Source organism: Zingiber officinale, chromosome 10A, assembly GCF_018446385.1.
Source record: "Zingiber officinale cultivar Zhangliang chromosome 10A, Zo_v1.1, whole genome shotgun sequence".
Classification (NCBI taxonomy): Eukaryota; Viridiplantae; Streptophyta; class Magnoliopsida; order Zingiberales; family Zingiberaceae; genus Zingiber; species Zingiber officinale.
The window spans coordinates 2,355,458-2,379,138 of record NC_056004.1 but is presented as its reverse complement, the minus strand read 5'-3'; the positions used below and the strand labels follow the sequence as shown (position 1 = coordinate 2,379,138).

General features: G+C 40.0%; 2 protein-coding genes across 6 annotated transcripts in view; one reads left to right on the top strand and one right to left on the bottom strand.

Annotated features, from left to right (window-relative positions):
* Window positions 1-1,384: 1,384 nt before the first annotated feature.
* Window positions 1,385-7,195, bottom strand: LOC122027061 (serine/arginine repetitive matrix protein 1-like). The gene is made up of 4 exons (XM_042585871.1): window positions 6,994-7,195; window positions 4,720-5,869; window positions 3,583-3,810; window positions 1,385-1,800 (listed from the first exon to the last, which is right to left on the bottom strand). The coding sequence occupies exons 1-4, from the start codon at window positions 7,127-7,129 to the stop codon at window positions 1,662-1,664; spliced, it is 1,653 nt and encodes a 550-aa protein (XP_042441805.1). The 5' UTR covers window positions 7,130-7,195; the 3' UTR covers window positions 1,385-1,661.
* A 682-nt stretch (window positions 7,196-7,877) lies between these two features.
* LOC122028127 (DNA mismatch repair protein MSH5) overlaps window positions 7,878-23,681 on the top strand; it is a 37,696-nt gene continuing 21,892 nt past the window's right edge. The window contains exons 1-13 of one of the 5 annotated variants that reach the window (XM_042587143.1): window positions 7,878-7,949; window positions 8,593-8,624; window positions 9,757-9,851; window positions 9,936-10,016; window positions 10,088-10,157; window positions 13,485-13,548; window positions 14,657-14,838; window positions 14,963-15,064; window positions 15,133-15,160; window positions 15,222-15,253; window positions 15,344-15,401; window positions 15,489-15,575; window positions 16,305-16,361. In XM_042587143.1, coding sequence (XP_042443077.1) covers window positions 7,905-7,949; window positions 8,593-8,624; window positions 9,757-9,851; window positions 9,936-10,016; window positions 10,088-10,157; window positions 13,485-13,548; window positions 14,657-14,838; window positions 14,963-15,064; window positions 15,133-15,160; window positions 15,222-15,253; window positions 15,344-15,401; window positions 15,489-15,575; window positions 16,305-16,361 — 933 coding nt within the window. In that variant the 5' untranslated portion in view covers window positions 7,878-7,904. Of the gene's footprint in view, window positions 7,950-8,592; window positions 8,625-9,756; window positions 9,852-9,935; window positions 10,017-10,087; window positions 10,158-13,484; window positions 13,549-14,656; window positions 14,839-14,962; window positions 15,065-15,132; window positions 15,161-15,221; window positions 15,254-15,343; window positions 15,402-15,488; window positions 15,576-16,304; window positions 16,362-23,681 lie in introns of those variants that run through there. The other 4 variants (XM_042587138.1, XM_042587140.1, XM_042587142.1 and 1 more) reach the window with 4 other exon arrangements.

Below are 23,681 nucleotides of genomic sequence, written 5' to 3'. Positions count from 1 at the left end.
TTCTCAGAACAAGTCAACTTTCACGCCAGATCACGAATAGCCCATCATTGGACCCTTCTAGACAGGATCAGGTGGCATGATTAATGCTAATTAATGATGAATCGATCACTAGAAAATAAGCAAAGGGCTCTACGATTTTTGAGAATCTGTCAAATTACAAAAAGCTTAATAAAAAAACTTGAATTAAATTTTTTCTCACGGAGTCCCTAATTAATGATTAAAATTATACTTTTTATTTCTTTTATATAAATATATATTTTTTTAATAATATGGTTAGTAAATTATTTTTTTAAAAATTAAATGCATTCATAAATTAAAAAATATACAAATAATTATAATTAAATTAACTAAATATTAAATAAAATTTTAAAAATTAATTAAACTAAAAATCTAAGTTAATTAATATATTAATTATAAATTATAAATTAAATTAAAGATCATATAATTAATTAAAATATTAAATAAAAATTATATATAAATATTAAATAAAAAATAATAAACAAAAATATGTAATTTGTAATGTACTTAAAAAAAAAATTGTATAGAGATTTTTAAATTGCGGAGAGAATAGTAAAATTTTATATTTTTTTAGATGACATTTGATGTGGCAGGAACTAAAAAAAAAAAAAATCTCAGAGCTCAGATGCCCGAAGAAGCTTCCTTCGACTTGATTAGTGATCTCAGAACAACGATAATTTCCATTAACGCTGGCTTCCATGAGGCACGCACGAATTCAACACACCAGTTCAAGCTTATTCTGCGACACCAAGAAGATAGAAATAGATATTGATGTGGATACATCATGATCGCCGTCGAATCAGTAATGCTCGAAATTGAGTTTTTTTTTTTGGTTTTGATTGGATCAAAGTGGAGTTGACTTTTTATCAAGATTGCCCATATAATTTTAAACGTTTTCAAAACAAACCGCCATGTACAAGGACGGGAGGATCCTTGAACCAGCCAAAATGACATTCCATTTGTGTTTCCTGAAAAATGATCGAAGGCACGCATGCCGGCCACCTCCGTCGAGGCGAGTTGAAGAGCGAGCTGGTGCAGCATGCCGGCCACCTTCGTGTTGACACTGTAGGCAAAGGTAATTTATGGGCTGCTCCGCACCGAGCTGCAAATTTAGCTCAAAATTTAAGTTCTATTAACTGATAAGTTGTATTCATAAAAGTTAAATAACTAGAAAAAATGATTTAATAAATCATGTGAAAAAACACACCACTGCAATGGGTGTCAAAAAGATAGCAACGCATGAAAGAAATGATCTTCAAAATAGTAGATTTAGGCCTCAGGCGTTTGCCATAGGTGGAACTTCACAGAAAGGGAAGGAACACTGATGGTCTCTATCTGATGATAAACCCTTGAAGAATGTTTCATGTGCAGAAATTATTTGATTGAAAATTCAAATTACATATTGTTGCAGTTGTATACACCCTAAATATTTGTCCACAACACTTCCATAAAGAGAATAAACATTCTATGACAAGCTGAAAACAGAGACATACTACAAGATCAAAGAGTTCGTTACTGAGTAATACTTGGCAGTATAGCATGATCAATGTCATATGTTTGGAACTTGGAACCAATACCGATCCAAAACAAAACTGAAAGCTCTTCGATCTTTCTTGACTATGGCAGCAATGCAGAGAAATCTTTCAGTGCCCCGGACTCTTGGATTTCTCCACCAGAACAATCCTTCCATTCCACTCAGATTGATCAAGAGCGCGTATTGCAGCATCGGCATCTTCATCCTTTTCCAAGGATAAAAATCCAAAGCCACGAGAATCCCCGGATCTGTACATTTAGCTATAAATTTTAGAAGCAGAAATATGGAGAGAAAAATGGAGCGGAAAGAGAGATCAACTGAAAAAGGTATGAAGTTTGGAATTCAAATTTATCAAAAATTAAACAAATATGTACTGCCACAATTACAACCTAACGGAAACATTTGCAAGACAAAAATCAAAGAAAACTTAACAAATAACCTAATTTCACTCAGAATCGAAGAATTGATACAGTTTAATTGATAGAGTCAATTGCATAAAAGACAATAGGAGGATCAATGATTTAAATTAATACAGTCAGTGGGACTGAAATTTTTCAGCAAGTTGCTTATAGGTTCCTCTGACAATTTGCTAATCGCGAATTGTTACTTGGAAGAGGGAAGTAGGAGACCAAGGAAATAGTGTAAGTGAGAAACCAGAGTTATATTATCTCTCTTCCAGCGACCTCCATTTTTCTTATTTACTTGGATGAACCATAATGAAGTAATGCTACTTAATTTGCTATGTTGATCAGAGGTTCTTCTGCCTGTTTTAGGCAAATGAAAAATGTGAAGGAATAAAATTTCTCTTAACCCTTTCTTCCCAAGTAAAAAATGGATCTTGTTCTATTTCCATTCATTCCTTTCCTTCCAACACAAACTGTATGCAAGTGACTAAATAGAATTAGAGTTTGTAAACCATTAAAAAAAGTGAACCTTGTAATCTGACTTCCTAATCATCTGGCAGCGATACATTGATTTGCCTACACAGTATAACACAGTGTCTAAAATAAATTTTTAAAAAATCTTGACTTTTAGCATCATTTAGGATCAACAAACGAAACTGAATCTTAAGGGCAACAGTTCATCCATGAAAAGAAAGCATCAATTAGGCGGTCCATACACCCTACCTCAAAAGCTGTCTGAATGAAAAAAATGATACCAATCAGTAAAGAGAATGTTTGCAATCACTGGAGTATGACAACTAAAAGGTTTGAGAAGTAAAACAATTAAGGAAGCTATTCCAAGGAATGAAGAACAATCTAATGAGGATCACCAAATAAAACAACACCAGTCACCTACACCAAATGGAAGATAAGCCTTTTAGATATTTGATATAGAATGTTAGTTCTGCTATTACTCTGTAATTAGTTGTAGATGTAGAATTTTTGGCAAGCAGGCATAGCCTAATGAATGTGGGTACAAAGAAGGAATTTGCTAGTTTTTGACAGTCACATATAGATCAGGATAGAGTTGGAATTTCATTGTATAGAATTATGCTGGATAGGGAAAGGGGGCAAGCATGTGTATATTTATGAACAAAAATTTACGTCATATCATTCTTTTTTGAGAGGAACTGAAGCAGTGGTCATACAATGATACAAATAGGTCATTTAATAATAGAAAATATCAAGTAATGACACTAAATTCAAGCATAAATTGTACACTACAGGAACAGGGAAATCTAACCCAGGCAAACAATAGTAGCTGTCTTGTATGTTTCACTATCAACAGAAAAGAAAAGGATGATCTTAGTAGCTAGTTGGGAACATAATGACATCAAGCAATCTCTAGAAATGAACTAAATAACCTCAACTTAAACAGGTAGTCTATATTACTCATCCTCCAAATATATAAATGTTTGATATTTCAGATAAAATTGACTGATAAAGTTGAATACTCAGGTAATATAATAAATAGGCCAAATTGAGCCAGTTCATGTGATCCATTAGCACAACACTACAACAGCATAAAAATACCATGGCAGTGAGTAATTACAAGTAATGAGGTGTTCATTGAATTATAAAATTCACCTTTTATCCCGAACAATCCGAACATCTGTTACACGTCCATACCTAGAAAATTTCTTTTCCAAATCTCTTTCAGTGGTAACATAGCTAAAACCTGCAACAAATAAATTCCTCCCGGGCTTACCCACTCCAGTGTTGCGGTTAGTTGGTGGTGACCATGGCCTTTTGGATGACCAATGACGAGAATGATTACTAGGTGGAGGAGATCTATACCTTGGAGAATGCCGTCTCCTATTCAATAAAGAAATAAATAACTAATTACTAAATAATAAACCTATAATTATAATTCAACAAGGTGGGAAATTAATGAAATCATAATTAATAGGAAAAGAATGAATGGTCAAAATGTAGAAAAGCTTCTAAAGTCTTGTGTGATTGTCATATCCCTGTAAGGCAATTTTTTTTTCTTACAAAACTGTGGCATTGTTTGCCATACTTTATGTGTCAAAGTGTTAAATTGTTGGGAAATAATACGTGCAAAAATTAAATATAAGAGTGATGAATATGCTAAGATGGATGCATGGGATTAAAATTAAGAACAATTTATTTTGGGAAACAAAATAATTTCGAGAGCAATTTTGCAACCATAATAGTTGATAAAATGATGAAAAATAGGTTCAGATGGTGTGAATATGTTCAAAGATAATTGATATATTTCATAGTTAGAATGGAATTTATTATTAGAGTTGAAGAGGGGGTAAAGTGCAACCAAAGACAACATTGTAAAGCAAAACTATTTCCTCGATATAAATAGTACAGGTGATATTACTTGCTTAATGGAGGGGTAAGATTTATGTAGACACCCTAAATTACAATGATGTTGAATAAGCCTTTGAGTAGAATACAGAAGAGTGACAAAGATCCAATCTGCCTTGATTAATCATTAAGTTCAATACTGACTAGCACAATCAAAAAGATTGCGGGAAAAAAGCAATCAGCAACTGAAGAATAAATTTTTTAAATACCATTTTATCAGTCCATTACAAGTTGAGGCATGCTAATCCAACCGGACTTAAATTATAATAAAAGTTGTTTTCTCATAGTTTTCACCACTCTATAACTTGCTACTCTAACTATGAACCTTTATAAGGAATGCACATTTACATAGATGCTTCAACTAAAATTGAAAAACAAACTCACCTTGGAGACCTTCTATGATGATCCCTTGAATAGGGAGATCTGGAGCGAGATCTACCATGGTGATCTCTCCTGTATCCAGAAGCAGAAGTATCTTTCCGCCTAACAGGTGACCGAGATGTTGGCCTCTCCTTCCTATGTGGAGATTCCCGGCTTCGAGGTGAAGCTGATGTCCTTTTTCTTGGAGAAGAATCTCTGTGATGAGCTTCTTTATATGTTGCTCTTCCTCGAGAAGATTTAAGTCTTGGAGGAGGAGATACACTATCTTGAGAATCTCTCTTTCGCTTCACAGAGTGCTTTTCAGAAGGTGTATGTTTGGGGGAACGAGCTAATTTTTGCTCATTGACCTTGGTTGGTAGGTGCTCTCCTACTGCCAATGGATTGGGGTTGGCAGATTTTTCTGTATGGACAGATAATTCCCTCTCTACTGAAGATGGTTGTGAGCTTCTATCAGTTGGCAGAGATTGCACGACAAAACTATCGCTAAGGGGTTCTCTGTCATCCAAGTTTGCAACACCAACTATATGATCATCTTCTTTCTCAGCCATACTGTTACAGGCATTTCCACCTTTGATTACATCATTATCAAACTCAGGCTTTTCAGATTGAGAGTTGAAATCATTCTCAATAGGCAAATGAGATGAATCTACTACTGTCCTTTCGTCTTTCACTATTTGATCAGCCTCAACATCATGAAGATCACCAGAATGACTGTTATCACTAGCTCCTTGTTCCTCATCATGGCATTCATGATCCCCAACATTTGAGGTCCGTTCCTCAAAGCTATGACTATTCTTTTCAACATTTTCATTAGAAACGCACTCAACTTGTGAATGGTCATCAGACTCAAATGGCAAATGATGCTCACCTGGTTCTTCATTTTTGTTTATGTGAGATGATGAATTTGCCAAGTTTGGTATGGAAGTAGGTGATTGCAGTCCTTCACTAACAACAGCAACAGGAAGTACAGGGGAACTAAGCTTCTCTTGATCTGCAAAAGCTTGCATCCCTTCTTGTTCTCCATCAGCTTCATTAAAACTGTTCACCTTCTCTTCGTCTTTATTTCCATATGAGCTATCATTCAACTCCTCTTTGAATGGGACCCCATCCTCAATGTTAAGAGAATCCACATCCATTCTTCCCAGTATGTGTGCTGAGAAGATAAATGGGTTACAAGATATTTTACCAAAATGAAAACACAAAAAGAGATTATATGATTGTCTCTAAGTTTCAGTACACAAACAGAATGCTTCAGATAGAGAAGAACAAAATCTAAGAAAAATAGGCAAAAGTAAACAAGTATTTAAGATATACAGAAGTGTTTTACGTAACAGACTAAAGTCCACAAGTGAACAAGTAGATTCCACTTTTTATTAGAATCAAATACAAATTCAAAAAAATCAGACCCTCACTATTCTTTTAGTGTATGAACGAAAAGTCCCAAAAATTATAGTCTGACTTTCCAAAGCAAGGAAAGAGAAATTAAATACACACACATACAAATGTGTAAAGATCTTATGAAACCATGGCTCTTAGTTTGGCCGGCTGCAATAAATCATGTCAAACCTCAACTAAAAAAACATAGTATAGTTGTTGTAACATCAAAATATACTTTTTAAGATATGGTTAAAATAAAGGTTAACATTGCATCTCTATCCAATCATTCAAAAAATAAGAGACCATTGCATTAAGAGTTTGGGTCAAACACTACTAAAGGATAGAGATGCTATTATGCCCCAAACTCGTACTTTGACTATGGGTAAACAACTATAAGTAGCAGATCATGGCATCATGCAACCAAAACAAAAGATCGTCCATCCATTCAGTGAAGATATTCACAAATTCTTTCCATTCTAAAATTATGGAAAACTTAAACTGGAAAAATATGTACCAATTGTTAACATACTTGGAATAATTTCCCTAGAAAACAATCAGGTATGCTGGTAGGAACAGGGGGAAAAACTACAAACCAGTTGAACGAACTGACCATCCAAAATTACAAGCAAAACCGATCGCTACACGAAAAAGGAACAAAGCCATTTGCCCAACACGCAATATAATGTAACTTGCCCTCACTTGCAGCGAATCAACCCAATTGATAAAGCAAACAAAATGCCTCCAAAAAAAAATATACAATCAGGATGCCAAGAGTACAAATAACAAAAATGATCAAAAGGAAGCCTCCGATGCTTAAAATGGCGAACCAAATCGCAAGCTAGATTCAAAAATGGGGTGAAGTGCCATGAAAGTTCTCTACAAAACACAGAGAAATGGTACCCTCGATCGATCGTCTGGTAATTGAGATCGCTTTGGGGATTTCCAAATACCTCGACTCCAAACGCCAAAAGCCGCTGCTCCAGAAGAGGGAGAGGAATGGCGTAAAATTAAGAAAAAAAAGGCAGCGAGACAACATGGGGGATCCAGACACCACCACTAGAAACGATGGACCTTTAACTCGCCCACCATCTAACGGCCACCACTTTCCATCTAGGAGATCTCCTGAAGGTAACGTATGGCCTACCCACTCACAGAGAGTGACGGTATCTTGTGAAAACTAATTTGGGCTTTCTCTAGCTCATGCACCTTCGTCAAAGGGCCGGGCCGGGCCGGGCCGCAAACGAGGTGTGCAAATGAAACTTTCTCTGTACGTAAGAAATATTTTATAAAAAAATTTAATTGATTTTATAACCTAATATATATATATATATATATATATATATATATATATATATATATATATATATATATATATATATATATATAATTTTACTGTTATTTTTTCTTCTTTTTTAGCAATACAATAGTAATTGTTGCGTGTAAATGAGGAAATAGATAATTATCTTTTAGATATCTATTTTATTTTATTTTATTTTTTCATATTTTTTCTTGGAGGAAATTCAAGCATTTTTTTTATCTAAAACATAAATTTTATCATAGGAATATTAACAAGCTGTTAATGAATATTTGTTCACGAATCGAATCCAATGATTTCTAGAAAGACCCGAAACCGCTCCGATAAAGATATTTTTTAATTGTACATTAACCATATTTCAAATTAAAATCCAATGGTTTCTAGAAAGTCCCGTGACACGTTACGGACCCGACGCCCGTTCGAAGTTGCAACCTATAAAATCCCACCCCTCGACTTTCCGCTCGCCCACTCACACTCGAGGCAGATCGATCGGCGTATGGAGATTGAAGAGGAAGTCGCAGAGACGGTGGAGGAGTCGCAGGTCAATCTCCTATCGGAGCATTATTTTCTCTGTTCATCATTGGATCATTTGATTTCTTCTCGGACAATGGATTTATCTTTCGATGCATATGCTTTTTGGTCGCGTTTTGGATCGAGATCGTAGGAAAACCCCAACATATCATTTGATTCAGTTTTCTGGGACAATGCGATCAGGATATGCTACCGGGGAATCCTAATCGTATGGTTATTTAACCTTATTGTTCCAACCTATAAAATCTCACCACTAGCCTTCCCGCTCGCTCACTCACACTCGAGGGCAGATCGATCGGCGTATGGGGATGGAAGAGGAAGTCGCAGACGGTGGAGGAGTCGCAGGTCAATCTCCTATCGGTGCAGTATTTTCTCTGTTCATCATAGGATCATTCGATTTCTTCTAGGACGTCGCGAAAACCCCAACATATCCTCTGTTTCAGTTTTCTGGGAAAATGCGATCAGGATATGCTACCGATGAATCATAATATTATGTTTATAAACCCTTTTTTTTGTTTGTTTTAACACATCAATCCCTTTCGTACATGAAGACCTTCCATGAAGTTTAATATTTGGTGTTTTATCAACACACTTACCTGAACAAATTTGAATGTTTTTATTTTGCTGTATTCGCTAAAGTACATTTTATGCAGGTCTATATGGCTTGCGTCGTACATGGACGTCGGTGAGCAATTAATTTAACATGTTTGGTGGTTTCCGTATATTTGACATGGCGATGGGCCCATTATCAATATCAATGAACGATTACATGTAGTTGTTTTCATCATCATAAAGTCGTGTTCTCTAATTAGGGTTTGCTATTTGATCTCAGCTCTCCATGAGCAACATTCAACACTAGATCGCTAGTGATGTGTGGATCATTTTTGTTTATGCAACTCATACTTCATTTCATGGTTAATTTATTTAAAATAATTTCTGATTTTTTTTTGTGTCACTCTGTATTTTATGACGCTTGTACCAGTATTCTTGAAGGACCATTATATTAAAAAAACTTAGTTGTTTTTTAATAAGTTGATATCCACCTCGTTGTTTTGTAATCATTGGTTCATATTCTTATTTAGGCCTCTTGAATTAGATAATGTTACAGGGTCACTACAAGGATTTAGTATCACTGCTACCTTTTGTTGGATGCATGTACCAAGTTTGGAAGATTTTAATAAACATTTATACTGATGCTGATTATGGAGGCTGGATCATGTAGATATTTCAGTTTTGTTATGTGATGAAAGGCTCATTTTCAACTTTAACTGAAAATGAGTAGGTTTATTGGTCAAACATACCATCTGCCATCAGTTGTTGAGAGTCTACCAAATGACATTATGTCCCGCTTATGGCTAGAATTTATTGAAATCTTAAACACATTAATCAACTTTTTTTCTCTACAAATGTATCTACTATAGGTGGATTATTATTTTTTGAAGTAGGATGGAGAAATATTTCTGCCTTGTCAAATTCAGATATATTGGCAACATATGATTCTGGTGAACCTTGCTACTTGTTTTCTAATCCTTCCTTGGTTGCATATTTGCATTCCATTTGAAGACTATGGTTTTGGCATGTCAATGGACTCTTTGTCTGGAGTTCTATCCCATAGTTTATGCTCTGGTTTTTGTGTTTTGATATTGTGTCTGCTCTATTCGGCACATTTGTCTTGCTGAAAATGTACCCTGTACTGTGTTATCTCATTTTTTATTTTTGAAACTGCTTGATTTGGTACTCTTCAGTGTTCATGAGTACTCCAGCCATCTGGAATAATTATTCTTCTCTATTGATGACTTACATTGTCTTGTTTTAAGAGTTGGAGTGGCATATTATGATTCATGCACAAACCAACTTTTTGTTGTTGAGTTCTGGGAAGATGGGAGTGGAGATTTTCCTCTGGTTGACCTAGGTAAGTGGTTTTTTTTTGTTCTTGCCACTGAAAGCATGCAAGTTATTCCTACCTGATAACTTCCTTGCTTTGTTGCTGATCTAGTGAAGTATCAGGCAAAACCGTTGGTCATATATGCAAGTACTAAGACGGATGAACCATTCTTTGGTGCTTTACAAAGAACTGGTATGTAGATGAAAATAAACAATTAAAATTTACTCCACTCGTTTTTACTGGAACTGCTCGACATTCTACAGTTTCTAACTTAACCTTTGAGGTGAAGCTTGTACGAAGTTCAATTTTTAGCTATGAGCAAGCATGGCACAGGTACGCATATTCCCAAACAGTTATGAAGAAGTATGCTATTTGTTTCTCGGTCTTGCTTTCGATCTAATTCATCTGTCGTAGAACATGTTTATGCACTATTCTACACCTATGCCCTTACAAATTGTTCCATATCACTATTTTGAAATCCCTTAATCCTTTATATGGTCTGTAGTTGGAGAGTTGCTCAACACTTTTTTTAGTGTTGTCTTGATTGAAAATTTTCAGCATGACTAGAATTCTCCATTTCAACCTTTTTGGCTGGGTTAGATGAATTTTCTAATATTTGAAAGATCAATATTAGTTCTTCAACTCTCCACTTTTGCAGCCATTTCATAAATCATAATATTCAATCTGCTAACTCATTATAGAATCATTGAGGTTGACAAATGGGGTGGTGAATAGTGATTTTCAAAATTAATTGGATCAAGTTAAAATACGCAATGGAAAATAAAAGACGCAAGTAATAAAACAAGAGCTAAGTGACATGCGTGTTTAATGTGGTATGAAACCTTCAGGTTCTTATCCCACGATCTATTAATCCATTAGGTGGATCGTTCCTCGAAAATGTCATTATCTTTTCTCCTTTCTAAAATAAACTTAGAGGCGGAGAAACCTTTCTATAACAAATATTTGACACAATATTAAATAATAAGTAAAGCACAATAACCAAATATAAATAAATCTAGACATGCTATATAGATAATTAAATAAATAAACAAGATTACTAAACTATTGCTTCATTGCCTAGAGAAAAGCTTTCTAGACGAACATAATGTAGCTTTTGAGTGTATCGAGCTCTTGTAAAATGAATTATGAGAGATGGACTTGATGAATGAATGAATTCTGATGTTCACTATCGAGGGCCTTTTATACTAGTTTTAGGGTTGCCCGAAATCATTTTTCGGTCAACTGATCCACAATTTATCCGGTGTTTGTTCATCGGCAATTATGTGATTTCTAATCGCACGGAACTATTTGTAGTCAACCAAAAGCCTTCCATGCCATTTTTCAATCCAGATTTGTTCTACTAGTTAGCTTATGGTTGCCCGAACGTATCCACATCAATTGATTGAATTCTATCATCTGCCACATCATCTCATCAAAGTTTATCCTCTACCATGTTAACATTTGATTGAGTTTGTGCTCATTCAAACGTCTGGTCATCCAAACTTAACTTGTGGCCGCTCAATCTTATGGTCAAAAAAGCTTTTTAGTCTCCTAAAAAGCTATATATATCAGTCACACATACGAAGCATGACTCGTTTGTTAATGAGGTACTTAACCAAACTTATCTTAGAAAGACAAGTGTTACTCACACATACTTTTATACATACACGCACACACACACACACACAGACACATACAAAGCATGACTCGTTTGTTAATGAGGTACTTAACCAAACTTATCTTAGAAAGACAAGTGTTACTCACACATACTTTTATATACACATACTTTTATATATATATAAAAGTATGTGTGAGTAACACTTGTCTTTCTAAGATAAGTTTGGTTAAGTACCTCATTAACAAACGAGTCATGGTTAGTATGTGTGACTCATTGGGACTTCTCCAATCAATTATTATTAGTTTTTTTGTTATACATCAAAATCTTGGTTTAATAAGTTGGTGCTCCTTGCACTAATGATCTCCCCTTTTTATAAATTATTTTTTTTAACAATTTTCAAAATAATTTTGCAAAACATTTTTTCATGATTTACAATTTTTTTTAAAAACAAATTTTCAAAATATATTTTAAAATTTTCTGAGTAATATTTGAAAACAATTTTTCAAAACATTTCTGAAAATGATTTTATAAATCATTTTTGAAATTTTTGAAAGTAATTTTTCAAAACACATGTAGAAAATTTTCCATATAGTTTTGAAAGATATTTTTGAAAATTTTCAAAGTAATTTTAAAAATATTTTCAAAATAATTTTTCAAAACAATTTCAGATAATTTTTGAAATAAATTTTCAAAATATTTTGGAATAAATTTCTCAAAGCAATTTTCTAAATAATTTTTTAAAATTATTTTCCAAAATTTACAAAGTTTTTTTTTGAAAAACAATTTTCACAAAATTTCAAAAATAAATTTTTAAAAATTTTCCTGTAGTTTTTTAAAACAATTTTTGAAATTTTTTGAAATAATTTTAAAAATAATTTAAAATATTTTAGAAAAGTTGCAAAGTAATTTTTGAAAATTTTACATGTAGTTTTTAAAAATAGTTTTTGAAAATTTTTTAAAGGGTTTTTCAAAAAAATTAAAACATTTTTTAAATGATTTTCAAAAAATTTAAAACATTTTTTAAATGATTTTCAAAAAATTTCAAAGTAATTTTGGAAAATTTTAAAATAATTTTCAAAATATATATAAGTATGTGGTAACCAATACTTAACATCGAGTCTTGCTAACCCATCTGAACTTTCTCCGCCAGATGTTGGTTCATCAACCTATCTGGAATCTCTGCTAAAAATCTAGTTTGTCAACCAATTTGGACTTTCCTTGCCAAATGTTTGGTTCGTCGACCATCCATACTTCATCTATTATATATCTAGTCCATCGACCCATCTTGACTTTCCATACCAAATGTTTAGTCCGTCGACCATCTGGATTTCACACCAAGACTTTTTTTGCTTGGCGCTCGATCTCTTTGTCCCATTGGGATTTCTCCTGTTAACTTTATCTGCACATTTGACACATTCTACATCTAGTGCCTAGCTTTAAACTCTTTGTTATATATCAAAATACGGATTTGATCTTGCACGAACACTTATGAGGGTTGTATCTTGTTGGGGGTTCATTTTTTCTGTTTTTTTTTTAAATTTAGATGTTAAACCATACATTTAATGCTAATGTTGTTTCTGTATGCCCTGGTAGATAGATAGATATAGTAATATTTCATAGTACAATTTTGTCTGATTCTTTGTAATTCAAAGGTATCTTGTCGGTTCATTCCTTTTGCTTTCTTCTTGTTTTCTTTTCGAATTTGGATGCTAAAACAGACATTTAATGATAATGTTGTTACTGTATGCCCTGATATATATAGTTATAGTTCACACAATTTTGTCTGATTTTTTGTAATTCATAGGTATTTTGTTTGTTCATTCTTTCTGCTTTCTTCTTGTTTTATTTTCTAATTTGGATGCTTAACCTGACATTTGATGCTAATGTTGCTACTGTATACCCTGATGTTGGATATAGTTATATTTCATAATACGGTTTTGTCTGATTTTTTGTGATTCATAGGTTATCCTTTTTTTCCATATTTGAATGGACAGCAGGATAGGTGCAGCCTTGTTTTGTTTTATCTTAATTTGAGATTGCAGATTGGTTTATCTGAGAGTTGCTGGCATGGATGATGGCCTTAGCATCAAAGAAAGAATATGCTTTGTAAGAACCCTAATGACATGCAACTTTCCATGTGAGGAATATCTAATCAGGGTAGCAATCATGTTTTAAATGGTACATTAGGGAATTTCTGTTCCTATTCTTTGAAGATGCTAATCAAGAAGCTTATTCGTCATTGGAAGATTGCTATATCTATGAGAGCTATGGTTCATATATGTTGGCTCTTGCTATCTAAAAACATTGGTTGAAAATTGGATTTTCATTACCAGGTGTATTTATAGTACTATATCTTAGGCAACTCATTTCGTGCACTAGTGGAGATGCAAGGCAGGAGAAAGAATGGATAAGATAATTGCTAATATATTCTAGTTTTATAGAGGCCCAGTCTCTCTTGCAGATGTCTACATGCTAGGCTCGTAGTAGAATTTCAAAATTTATTACTGTTGTTTTTTTGCTAAAATAATGGGCGGCATGAACAGATAGTTCCCACGTCAAATCAATTTAATAACAAAGTCAACTGAGGAGCATACATCATGCACAGCAAAATTTGCAGCACAACTAACTCCTCTCTTGCTAACAAACTCCTCCGATACTGCCTATGCAGAAACAGAACTTAAGATCAGCTGGCATGAATAAGTTTCTCGAGCTGCCTAACTTACAAGAGGACTTTATGGCTTTACCTATGAGTCTCTCCACTCCCTCTTGTGGATAACCCAGCACCTTTCAGAAGCCACGACAATTTCAATTGTACTCGATCTATCTTACAAAAAAAAACTCTTTACATTTGCTTCCTTTTGATCTATTCTCTTAAGACATCACCAAATTCATAATCCCTCAATTTTTCTCTTGGCCATTCACTCCATCCTTCCAGTTTCTAGACAATCTTGAGATCATTTGAACAATGTTTCCCCATATTTGTTCCCACATGCTTTCTTTAAGATATTATTTGTACATTTCTGCAATGCCCTTTTTACTGAAATATGATATTTCTTTTCCTCTGTTACATTCAGGTAGTATGATTCCAAATGAAATTTTTGGTCGTGCTCACTAATATCTTGCAGATTTAATATATTCTTCTGTGTTGATTGCTTCAAAGAATTGTTAATTTTTGTTGTTAATCATCTGGAGAATTTTGTTTTCTTATTTGTAGCTTAACTCCATGATGGACCTTGGGAGTGAGGTTCAAGTTCGTGCTGGTGGGGGTCTTCTTGCCATACTAGAGAATGAGAGGCTTGTAGATACATTTCAGCAGAATGAATGTGGTTACTCATCAATAATTATTGATTGTGTGTCTCAAATCTCATTTTATCCTTCTTATTTAAGATTTACATTGTTACACTTATATATTATCCAATGCCTACAATCCTTTCTGTTGTTAAGGCAATTATTCTGCTTTCTGTGTTCAATTTTCGCAACCAAGGAAAATATGACCGTCATTTCTTACATCAAAACACAGAAACAAATTTCTCAAACTTGATGCAGCTGCTCATGATGCATTGCAAATTTTTCAAATTGACAAGCACCCAAGTCACATGGGAATCGGTAGAGCAAAGGAAGGGTAGACACTTTGCTTGTCAAATTCATATAGTAGATATTTTCTTTAGATAATTTACTTCTCTGGTGCAGGTTTTCAGTTTTCGGAATGTTTAATAAGGTATGAGAAGTCTGTTACTTTAGAAATCCAGAATCTTAACTAATGTTATTTTTCTATTCAGTGTGTTACACCAATGGGAAGGCGTCTTTTGAGGCAAGTCCACGAAATCTACTGTCAGAATATTATAATAAGCATCTGAAATAAAATCTAAAAGCTCTGACAATGCTCTATTGTTTGCATTAGGGCATGGTTCTTGAGGCCTATTCTTGACCTTGACATTTTGAACAATCGCCTGGATACAGTATCCTTCCTTTTACAAGTTTGGCATTTTTATTAGCTTCACCACACGTCACATGTTCCGGTAACTGTATTTCATCAAATGGATAAGATATCATTTTTTCTTTGCTGCGAGGAAGTGATGTCTGCATTGCATGAGACACTGAAGACTGTAAGAGATGTTCCCCACATGCTTAAGGTGGATTTTAGTGCCATGCCATTAGGCATGTGCTTGATCTGTGATTGTTATCGTATTTGAGATTATATTTCATGTTCTTACTCTGACCCTAAAGAAGAGCAGGGTTCTGCATTGAAAAAATCCATGTGTGATCTCTGTTAGTTGGCAAATCAGTCATAAAGTCAACATTAAAGACTGTTGTTTAAAAATTGTTTTCTTGTGTGTTTCCTTTTCCCCTCACCTGTTTTTAGGTATGGGGTGATCCTGTTGCATCCTAGAATTCTGGTTAAGCATGAAAGATGAAGTGTTCCTTGATTATTGCAAATGGATTTTAATATGCATGCCCTTGATGATTAAAATGGTCAGCTATCCTAGAGACGGTTGGTTTTCTTTTGATGGAAAAGGATGCTTAGCAGGGATCTTAATTTTAGTGACATCGCTTATCAAAGATTAGCTTTCAGTTCTTGTGATTCTGCTTTACTTTAAGTAACTTTTTGAAAAATCAGCATATACCAATTCATCAAAATTTACACCGATTGTTACTGCTTTTATCACATGTTAGGTCTTTAATCTTGCTGATACCCATAGGTTTTCTAATCCCTCCCATTATTCTACATTCTCTCCAAGTGACAATACGCTGTTTTACATGTCAAAGCTATTAGCTGAAATGAGTGCATGGAATTGATGTTTACACTAAATGACAATATTTAATTGTGCAAAATGTGACTGTTTTGTCTTTCTTTTATGAAGAAATTCAACTCACCTAGCTCTTCATTCACAACCACTGACTGGAATGCATTTTTAAAGGTAACATAATTTTTTTTTCATTATGCTAATTATTTACTTTTTATTCAATTGTTAACTGAAAATTACACGTTATAAATTTTCTATGTTGGACTTCATAAATTTTTTTTTTATCAAGAACTACTTGCATAGTGGAAATGGTTTCTTCAATTAAATTCCTTTGATGGATTTCAAGTGTCTACAAGAAGTGACCAATAGCCAATTACTTATTTTTAATAGTATAATATGGGTACTAGGCAAATATTCAGTATGAGATATTTACTAGGTGATATTTTTAAGTAGATTGATTGTTCATGGAAGTGCTTAATTACAAATGACATGATGTGCTCGACCAAGGAGTTTAATTCATGATCATCCAAATAATTCATTACAAAGGGTGCAAGGGTATTAAATAGGGGCGCAACAGGAAAAATCCAAACCCAAAAGTTTCATAGAAAAATTGAATTAATTTTGTTGGTTTAACTCAGGCCTATATTTTAGGGTTATGAGTTTTTGGTTATTCTAGATTCCAGGACCAAAGAATATCTAAATTATTCTTTATATCCGTATGAGATAAGATATATAATTTCAAGTGTCAATATCAATTTGAAGGTCAAAACATATTGTTTGTACTTGCAGTAAACATATGTGGTTTTGGTTGAGATGGACTTATATGTACAAGCCATGGTTTCAATTGATATTGATCGTCATAATCAATATGTACTGATCCGGCGGTAAGAATGGGGGACCCACAGATGGGGTCCCGTCCGAGCGGAACCAGAGATTAACCAGCCAAAGGTTTGGGTTTCCGACGCCAAAGCAGGAGAACCGGATAGAATGGCCGAGTGGAGGTGTTCGCTCGGCCGGAATCGTGGCGAGGGAACAGTGGTTAGCCGAGCGGCCTATTCGCTCGGCTCGGGATATGGTATGTCAGCAAAGGCATGATGATTAGACTGTACGCAAGAGGGCACTATTAAAGGCCCCACCATCACGTCACGGAAAGGTTGATACAGTAGCAGTATGGTCTTATGGATGCCCTTCTGACAGGCCCACACCTAGGCATGGTCGAAAGCAGGTGATTGCTTCGATTGGTGTGCCCAGGCTCCTTCGAGAGGTCTATATAAGGCCTCCACTTCTTCAACCGGAGGTTCGCTGGAGCACTCGAGGATCCAGCAGGGAGCGCCACATCCCCAGCGTCCGTTGACTCCTGGTTCGGACAGGATCAAGTGATCCGGCGGTAAGAATGGGGGACCCACAGATGGGGTCCCGTCCGAGCGGAACCAGAGATTACCCAGCCAAAGGTTTGGATTTCCGACGCCAAAGCAGGAGAACCGGAGCCGAGTGGCCGAGTGTCCGCTCGTAGAGATAGAATCGGCCGAGGTGTCCGCTCGGCCGGAATCGGCGAGGAGCGATGGTTAAGCGGCTGTTCCTTCGGCTCGGGATATGGTATGTCAGCAAATGTACGCAAGAGGGCACTATTAAAGGCCCCACCATCACGTCACGGAAAGGTTGATCTGATGCGATGTGGTCTTATGGATGCCTTCCGCGAGCCCACAGCGTAGTGAAAGCGGTGATTGCTTGATTGGTGTGCCGAGCTCCTTGAGAGGTCTATAAGGCCTCCACTTCTTCAACCGGAGGAGTCTACATTTTCTAAGCCACTTTCTTATTCCTTCGCCTAACTTGGGCCGGGACACCCCCGGCACCCCGGCTCGGTTTTGTTGCAGTTCGCGAGCACTCGAGGATCCAGCAGGGAGCGCCACCCCCGTCTGACTCTGGTTGGACAGGATCAATTTGGCGCCGTCTGTGGGAGCGCTCCTGCCGGCGAAGCAATGGACGGCGGGCGACCTCACGTGGCGCTCTCCCGGGAGAAACTCGGCCTTTCTTGAGGCAAGAGCGGCTAAGCTCGTGGAGCAACGAAGCGAAGGCTCAGCTGAGCGGATATCCGGCCCGGGAGGAACGAGGCATTAAAAATGGGGGTCCGACCGGAATTCAAGTGGGAGCAACGCCTGCCCCGATATCGGTCCGACGAGGAAGCCTTGATGAGTTTCGACAAGTATATATATTCTTCTCACTCCACGGGTATTCGGGAGTCAAGAAATTGGGTCAGATCCCCTGCTGGTCGGCAGGTCAGTTCTTCAATTATTTCTGTTGCTCATAAATTTGTAGTTTCTTGAGTAAAAAATCCCGTGCCGCTCGGCTGGGAGTAAATAAACCGAGCCCCGAGCTCGATGGGAAGCCCGTGCCGCTCGGCCGGGAGTATGTTAGTCGAGCCCAAGGTTCGATGGGAAGCCCGTGCCGCTCGGCCGGGAGTATGTTAGTCGAGCCCGAGGCTCGATAGGAAAACCCCGTGCCGCTCGGCCGGGAGTAAATAAACCGAGCCAAAGGCTCGATGGGAAGCCTGTGCCGCTCGGCCAGGATCATATTAACCGAGCCCCGAGCTCGATGGGAAGACCCCGTGCCGCTCGGCCGGGAGTATGTGAGCAAAGGCTCGATGGGAAGAGCCCGTGCCGCTCGGTGGGTGTGATAGCCGGCAGGCTCGATGGGAAGACCCCGTGCCGCTCGGTAGGGTGTGTGCGAGCCAAGGCTCGATGGGGCTAGCCTGGCTCGGTAGGAGTATAAGTCGAGCCAAGGCTCGGGACCAAGGCCCGTGCCGCTCGTGGGAGGTAATTATCAGGCAGGCTCGATGGAGGCCCCGAGCTCGGTGGGAGTATAGTATCCGAAGGCCCGTCTTGCTCGGTAGGAGTAAATTATCAGCCAGCTCGGCGGCAAGGCCCAGAGCTCGGTAGGAGGTATAGTATCAAGGCCCCGTGCCGCTCGGTAGGAGGTATCAGAGCCAAGCTCGGACGAAGGCCCAAGTGCTCGCCAGAAGGTATAGTATCCGAGGCCCGTGCTTGCTCGGCGGTAATTATCGAGACCGGCTCGACGAGGCCCAGCTGCTCGGTAGGTATAGTATCCGAAGGCCCGTCTTGCTCGTAGGAGGTAAATTATCCGAGCCAAGCGATCGACGGCGAAGGCCATGCTCGGTAGGAGGTATATTATGAGCCAAAGGCTCGATTCAAGACCACTGCCGTTCGGCGGTAACGTTATCCAATGGGCTTAAAAGCTCGACGAGCTCCGTCGTTAAAGATCGAGCCGGCCCGGCGGCTATAAATATCCGGCGAGCTCCGTCGTTAAAGATCGAGAGCCGTACCGGCGTCTATAAATATCCGCGCCGACGAGCCCGTCGTTAAAAATCGAGGGACGGTCCGGCGTCTATAAACCCTCGTAGAAACCGGGAGACGGTCCGCGTCTATAAACCCTCCGGGGAAACCGGGAGACGGCGTCATAAATCCCGGCGAAGACCGGCGTTAAACCCGGCGATGAGCCCGTCGTTAAAAATCGAGGGACGGTCCGGCGTCTATAAACCTACCGAGAAACCGGGAGACGGTCCGGTCTATAAACCCTCCGACGGGAAACCGGCGAGCCCGACATTATAAATCGACCGACGAGCACCGTCGTTAAAGATCGAGAGCCGCGCCAGACGGGAATAGCACACGAGCCTCGTCGTTAAAGATCGAGAGCCGACCGGCTATAAATATCCGCCGACGAGCTCGGTCGTTAAAGATCGAGAGGCGGTCCGGCGCTATAAACCCGGAAACCGGGAGACGGTCCGGCATCTATAAACCCTCGTGGAAACCGAGAGGGCGTCTATAAATCCGAGCAAAGATCGACAAGCTCCGACGTTAAAAATCGAGAGCGAGCGTCTATAAAACCGAGCCGCCGAGCACCATCGTTAAAAATCGAGAGTCGGTCCGGCGACTATAAATACCCCGGGCGGACGAGCGAATATCAGAGAATAAGAAACCGCGGAAACCACAAGTATTAAAACGTTTAGGCCCGCTCGGGCGTTGGTCCTTCGATACTTGGCGTTTGTTGACTTCACACAGGCTAGATACGTGCAGAGCGAGTAGGCCCTCCCGCTCGGACTTTGTTTAATGGGTTAAGCTGATCGGCCGCGTAACGGAGAACACTTAGAGCATGACTGACTCTAAACATAAACGTCAAGCAAACAGAAGAATATTATGGATAATGATCAGGAAGACACAAGCAAAGACATAATTGCATTAAAGGGAAAGCATGCCGGACGGCAAGTACAAAAAGTTGCGCTGGGCGTAAGAAACGCAAAAACATGATAGAGACGAGGAACACTCTTCACTCGGGGTCTTCGAAGTTGAAGAAACCGTCCGGAATGTCGTCTATCATGGCCGCCAGATCGGAGGCGGGAATGTGCATTTCCGCAGGAAGGTGGCCACCCTTCTTCAAGTAGGCCATAGTGACCTTAACGGCCTCGGCAAAGGTTGAAGAGACGCTGCCGCCAAATCTCGTGCCGAACCTCTCCGAGCGGAGGTAATCTTGACGTGCAGCAGCCAGACGACTCGGCTCCCCTTCCTTGTACTTTCTGAGCGCCGCTCGGGAGGCAATCAGTGAATCTTGAAGAACTTTCTGGTCCACCTCCGCTTTAGTGCGTTCAGCTGAGCGCCCATCCGTTCGGCGATTAGTTGGGCTTCGGCTCCTTAGATCGCGATCTGGGCTCGGACTTCAACTTTCATCTTGTCCGGATCGCGATCGCCCGCTTCTTCCATCTTGGCGCGCACGTCTTCGTCGCTTCTTCACCAAGCCTTGTCGAGCCACCTCTGTGGCAGTCGGCGACGTTCTTGTTCGGCCTCATGAGCTTGTTTCTCCGCTCGTAGATGGACCCCGAGACTTGAGTTTTCCATGAGACCCTCCATCGGCGGTGGTGGCTAGTGGCGATTGCTCACCCAATCTTGTAAGGAAATAATAAAATCAGGAACCGACCTACCGATAGCTGCTGCGTGTGGTTATCGCCGATGCTTGGGCGTCGTGAGGCCACCGAATCTGGCATCCTCGAAAGTTTGGCGGCGGACCCGTCAGGTTATTTCGTGAGCGGGGCTTGATGGCGATCGGCGAACAATAAATATTCCTCGATGGGAATCGAAGGGTAGTCTTGATGGTTGGGTGGCCGGCCGGCACTTCCTCGGCCGCAGTCGCCTCCCCTATGGTTGAAGTTTCGCCCAACCGTCGTAGCGACGACGAGTCCGTGGAGGAGAGCCAGAGGGCTGTGCGGTGGGCGAGGCCACGGGGGTCCTGATCTGCGACGGCGTGCTATCTGGAGAAGCGATCTCGATCGGCGCTGTGGTTCGCCCTCTGGGGTCGTGGAAGGTGGAGCCTCTTCGACGTTCCGCGAACTTCCATGGTGAATCCGGCACTGGGGACTCCGCTCGGGTGAGCGGAGAAACAGGATCCGCCTCAACCTCCGGTTGAGCGGATTGGGTAACTTTCTGTTCTGGTAATGCATCCCCCTCTCCTGCGTCTGGGCGGTCAGGATAAGACCCGCTCGGCGAGTTCTTTTGTAGCACTCAATTTCCACGGCCTTGATTTCGGATGATCGGTAGCCTTGGGCGCTTGCACTTCAGTGCGGTGGAAGAAATTAAAATCGTTAGACAAAAAAGGAAGGGAGTAAAGAGTCCTTACCCACGCGGTATTGGCCCGAACAGGAGATAATCCAAAATGTACAACACCCCTTGAGAAGCAATCGGTCGATTTTGTCATCGACCGGAAGCAATTTGCGTGAAGGTAGGCGATCGTTCAATTTGAGCTCATTTGGGTCGGCACAGTGGTCTGCCATTTGGTTCGGAATGCTGGCCGCTCGGGAAGTCGTATATAGAAGAAGAACTCCCTCCAGTGCTTGTTGGAGGTCGGCATGTTCTCAAAAAATTTGAAGCCTATTCTACTTTGGAAAATAAAAGTACCCAACTCGGATTGTTTGGGGTAGAAGAAGTAGTGGAATATTTTGGGGTCAAGTGGGATACTGTGCAGCCTAAAGAGGACGACCACCCCGCTCAGTAGCCTAAAGGAATTCGGCACAAGTTGGCCGAGCGGGATGCGGAAATAATTACAAACTTCCAAAATAAATGGATGGGTAGGAAATCTAAGGCCACCCTGGAATTGGTCCAGAAAAAAACAAATGGTACCGATCGGCGGGTTATGGGGCCGGTCGGTCGGGCCGGCTACAACTATTTCATGGTCGTTCGGGATCCCGTAGGTCCTAACAACGCGCCGGGCGCGCTCCTCATCGAACCTACTCTCCATACTCATATACCACGGACCGTGAACCTCGGTAGCGGGTGCGAAGTGCTCGATGACTAAAGAAGGAAGGAAGCCTAGCAATACTGGAAACAAGGGGCGAGAGAGAAGAAGCTTCTGAGGGAAGATCAAAGGAAAGAATCCCGGAACTCGAAACCGGAAAGCAAGCTTGAGGTGTCGGAGTAAGCTAGCAGGCGGCTGACCGGGAGGGCAGTGATGAAGCAGTGCGGCGTGAAGGCGAAGCGAGGGCTTTATACAACGAGACCACTCGACCTCGTCCGGTCGGGATGCAGGGCAGAGGCAGGTCGTCATCTAGCCGCTCATTTCAAAACAAAGGCGTCCATCGTGCGGGCGTCACCACCAATGAGGCGGCCACGTGGCGCTCGTCACCGAGCGCGATTAATGCGCCCGTACATGCGTGCTTGGCAATGAAAAGACTTGCGCGATTTTGAGAGGATTTAGACAAGCAAACATCCGTTGGGCCGGGAGACGGTCCGGCGGCTAAATTTGGCATGAGGGCCGAGCGGCTCAAGGGATATCAGGCGATAAGCACCCGCTCGGACACACAGTCCGGTCGGTCGGACTCGCCTCCTTCGACTAGACTTGAAGGGGAAGTGATGATCCGTGGTAAGAATGGGGATCCGGATGGGGTCCGTCCGCGGAACGAGATTACCCGACCAAGGTTTGGGTTTCGGCGCTCGGCAGAGGATAGAATGGCCGAGCGGAGGTGTCCGCTCGGCCGGAATCGTGGCGAGGGAACAGTGGTTAGTCAAGCGGCCTATTCGCTCGGCTCGGGATATGGTATGTCAGCAAAGGCATGATGATTAGACTGTACGCAAGAGGGCACTATTAAAGGCCCCACCATCACGTCACGGAAAGGTTGATACAGTAGCAGTATGGTCTTATGGATGCCCTTCTGACAGGCCCACACCTAGGCATGGTCGAAAGCAGGTGATTGCTTCGATTGGTGTGCCCAGGCTCCTTCGAGAGGTCTATATAAGGCCTCCACTTCTTCAACCGGAGGTACGCAAGTCTACATTTTCTAAGCCACTTTCTTATTCCTTCGCCTAACTTGAGCGTCGGAGGGCCGTCGCTGGGACACCCCCCCCCGGCTCGGTTTTGTTGCAGGTTCGCCGGAGCACTCGAGGATCCAGCAGGGAGCGCCACATCCCCAGCGTCCGTTGACTCCTGGTTCGGACA

What these genes read in the sequence shown, in the direction of transcription:
- LOC122027061 (XM_042585871.1), bottom strand. Translation starts at nt 7,129, where the DNA reads ATGTTGTCTCGCTGCCTTTTTTTTCTTAATTTTACGCCATTCCTCTCC. An exon ending in TACCAGACGATCGATCGAGG is followed by an intron (nt 5,870 to 6,993) that starts GTACCATTTCTC and finishes TTATCTTCTCAG; the next exon opens with CACACATACTGGGAAGAATG. An exon ending in CATCATAGAAGGTCTCCAAG is followed by an intron (nt 3,811 to 4,719) that starts GTGAGTTTGTTT and finishes TTTATTGAATAG; the next exon opens with GAGACGGCATTCTCCAAGGT.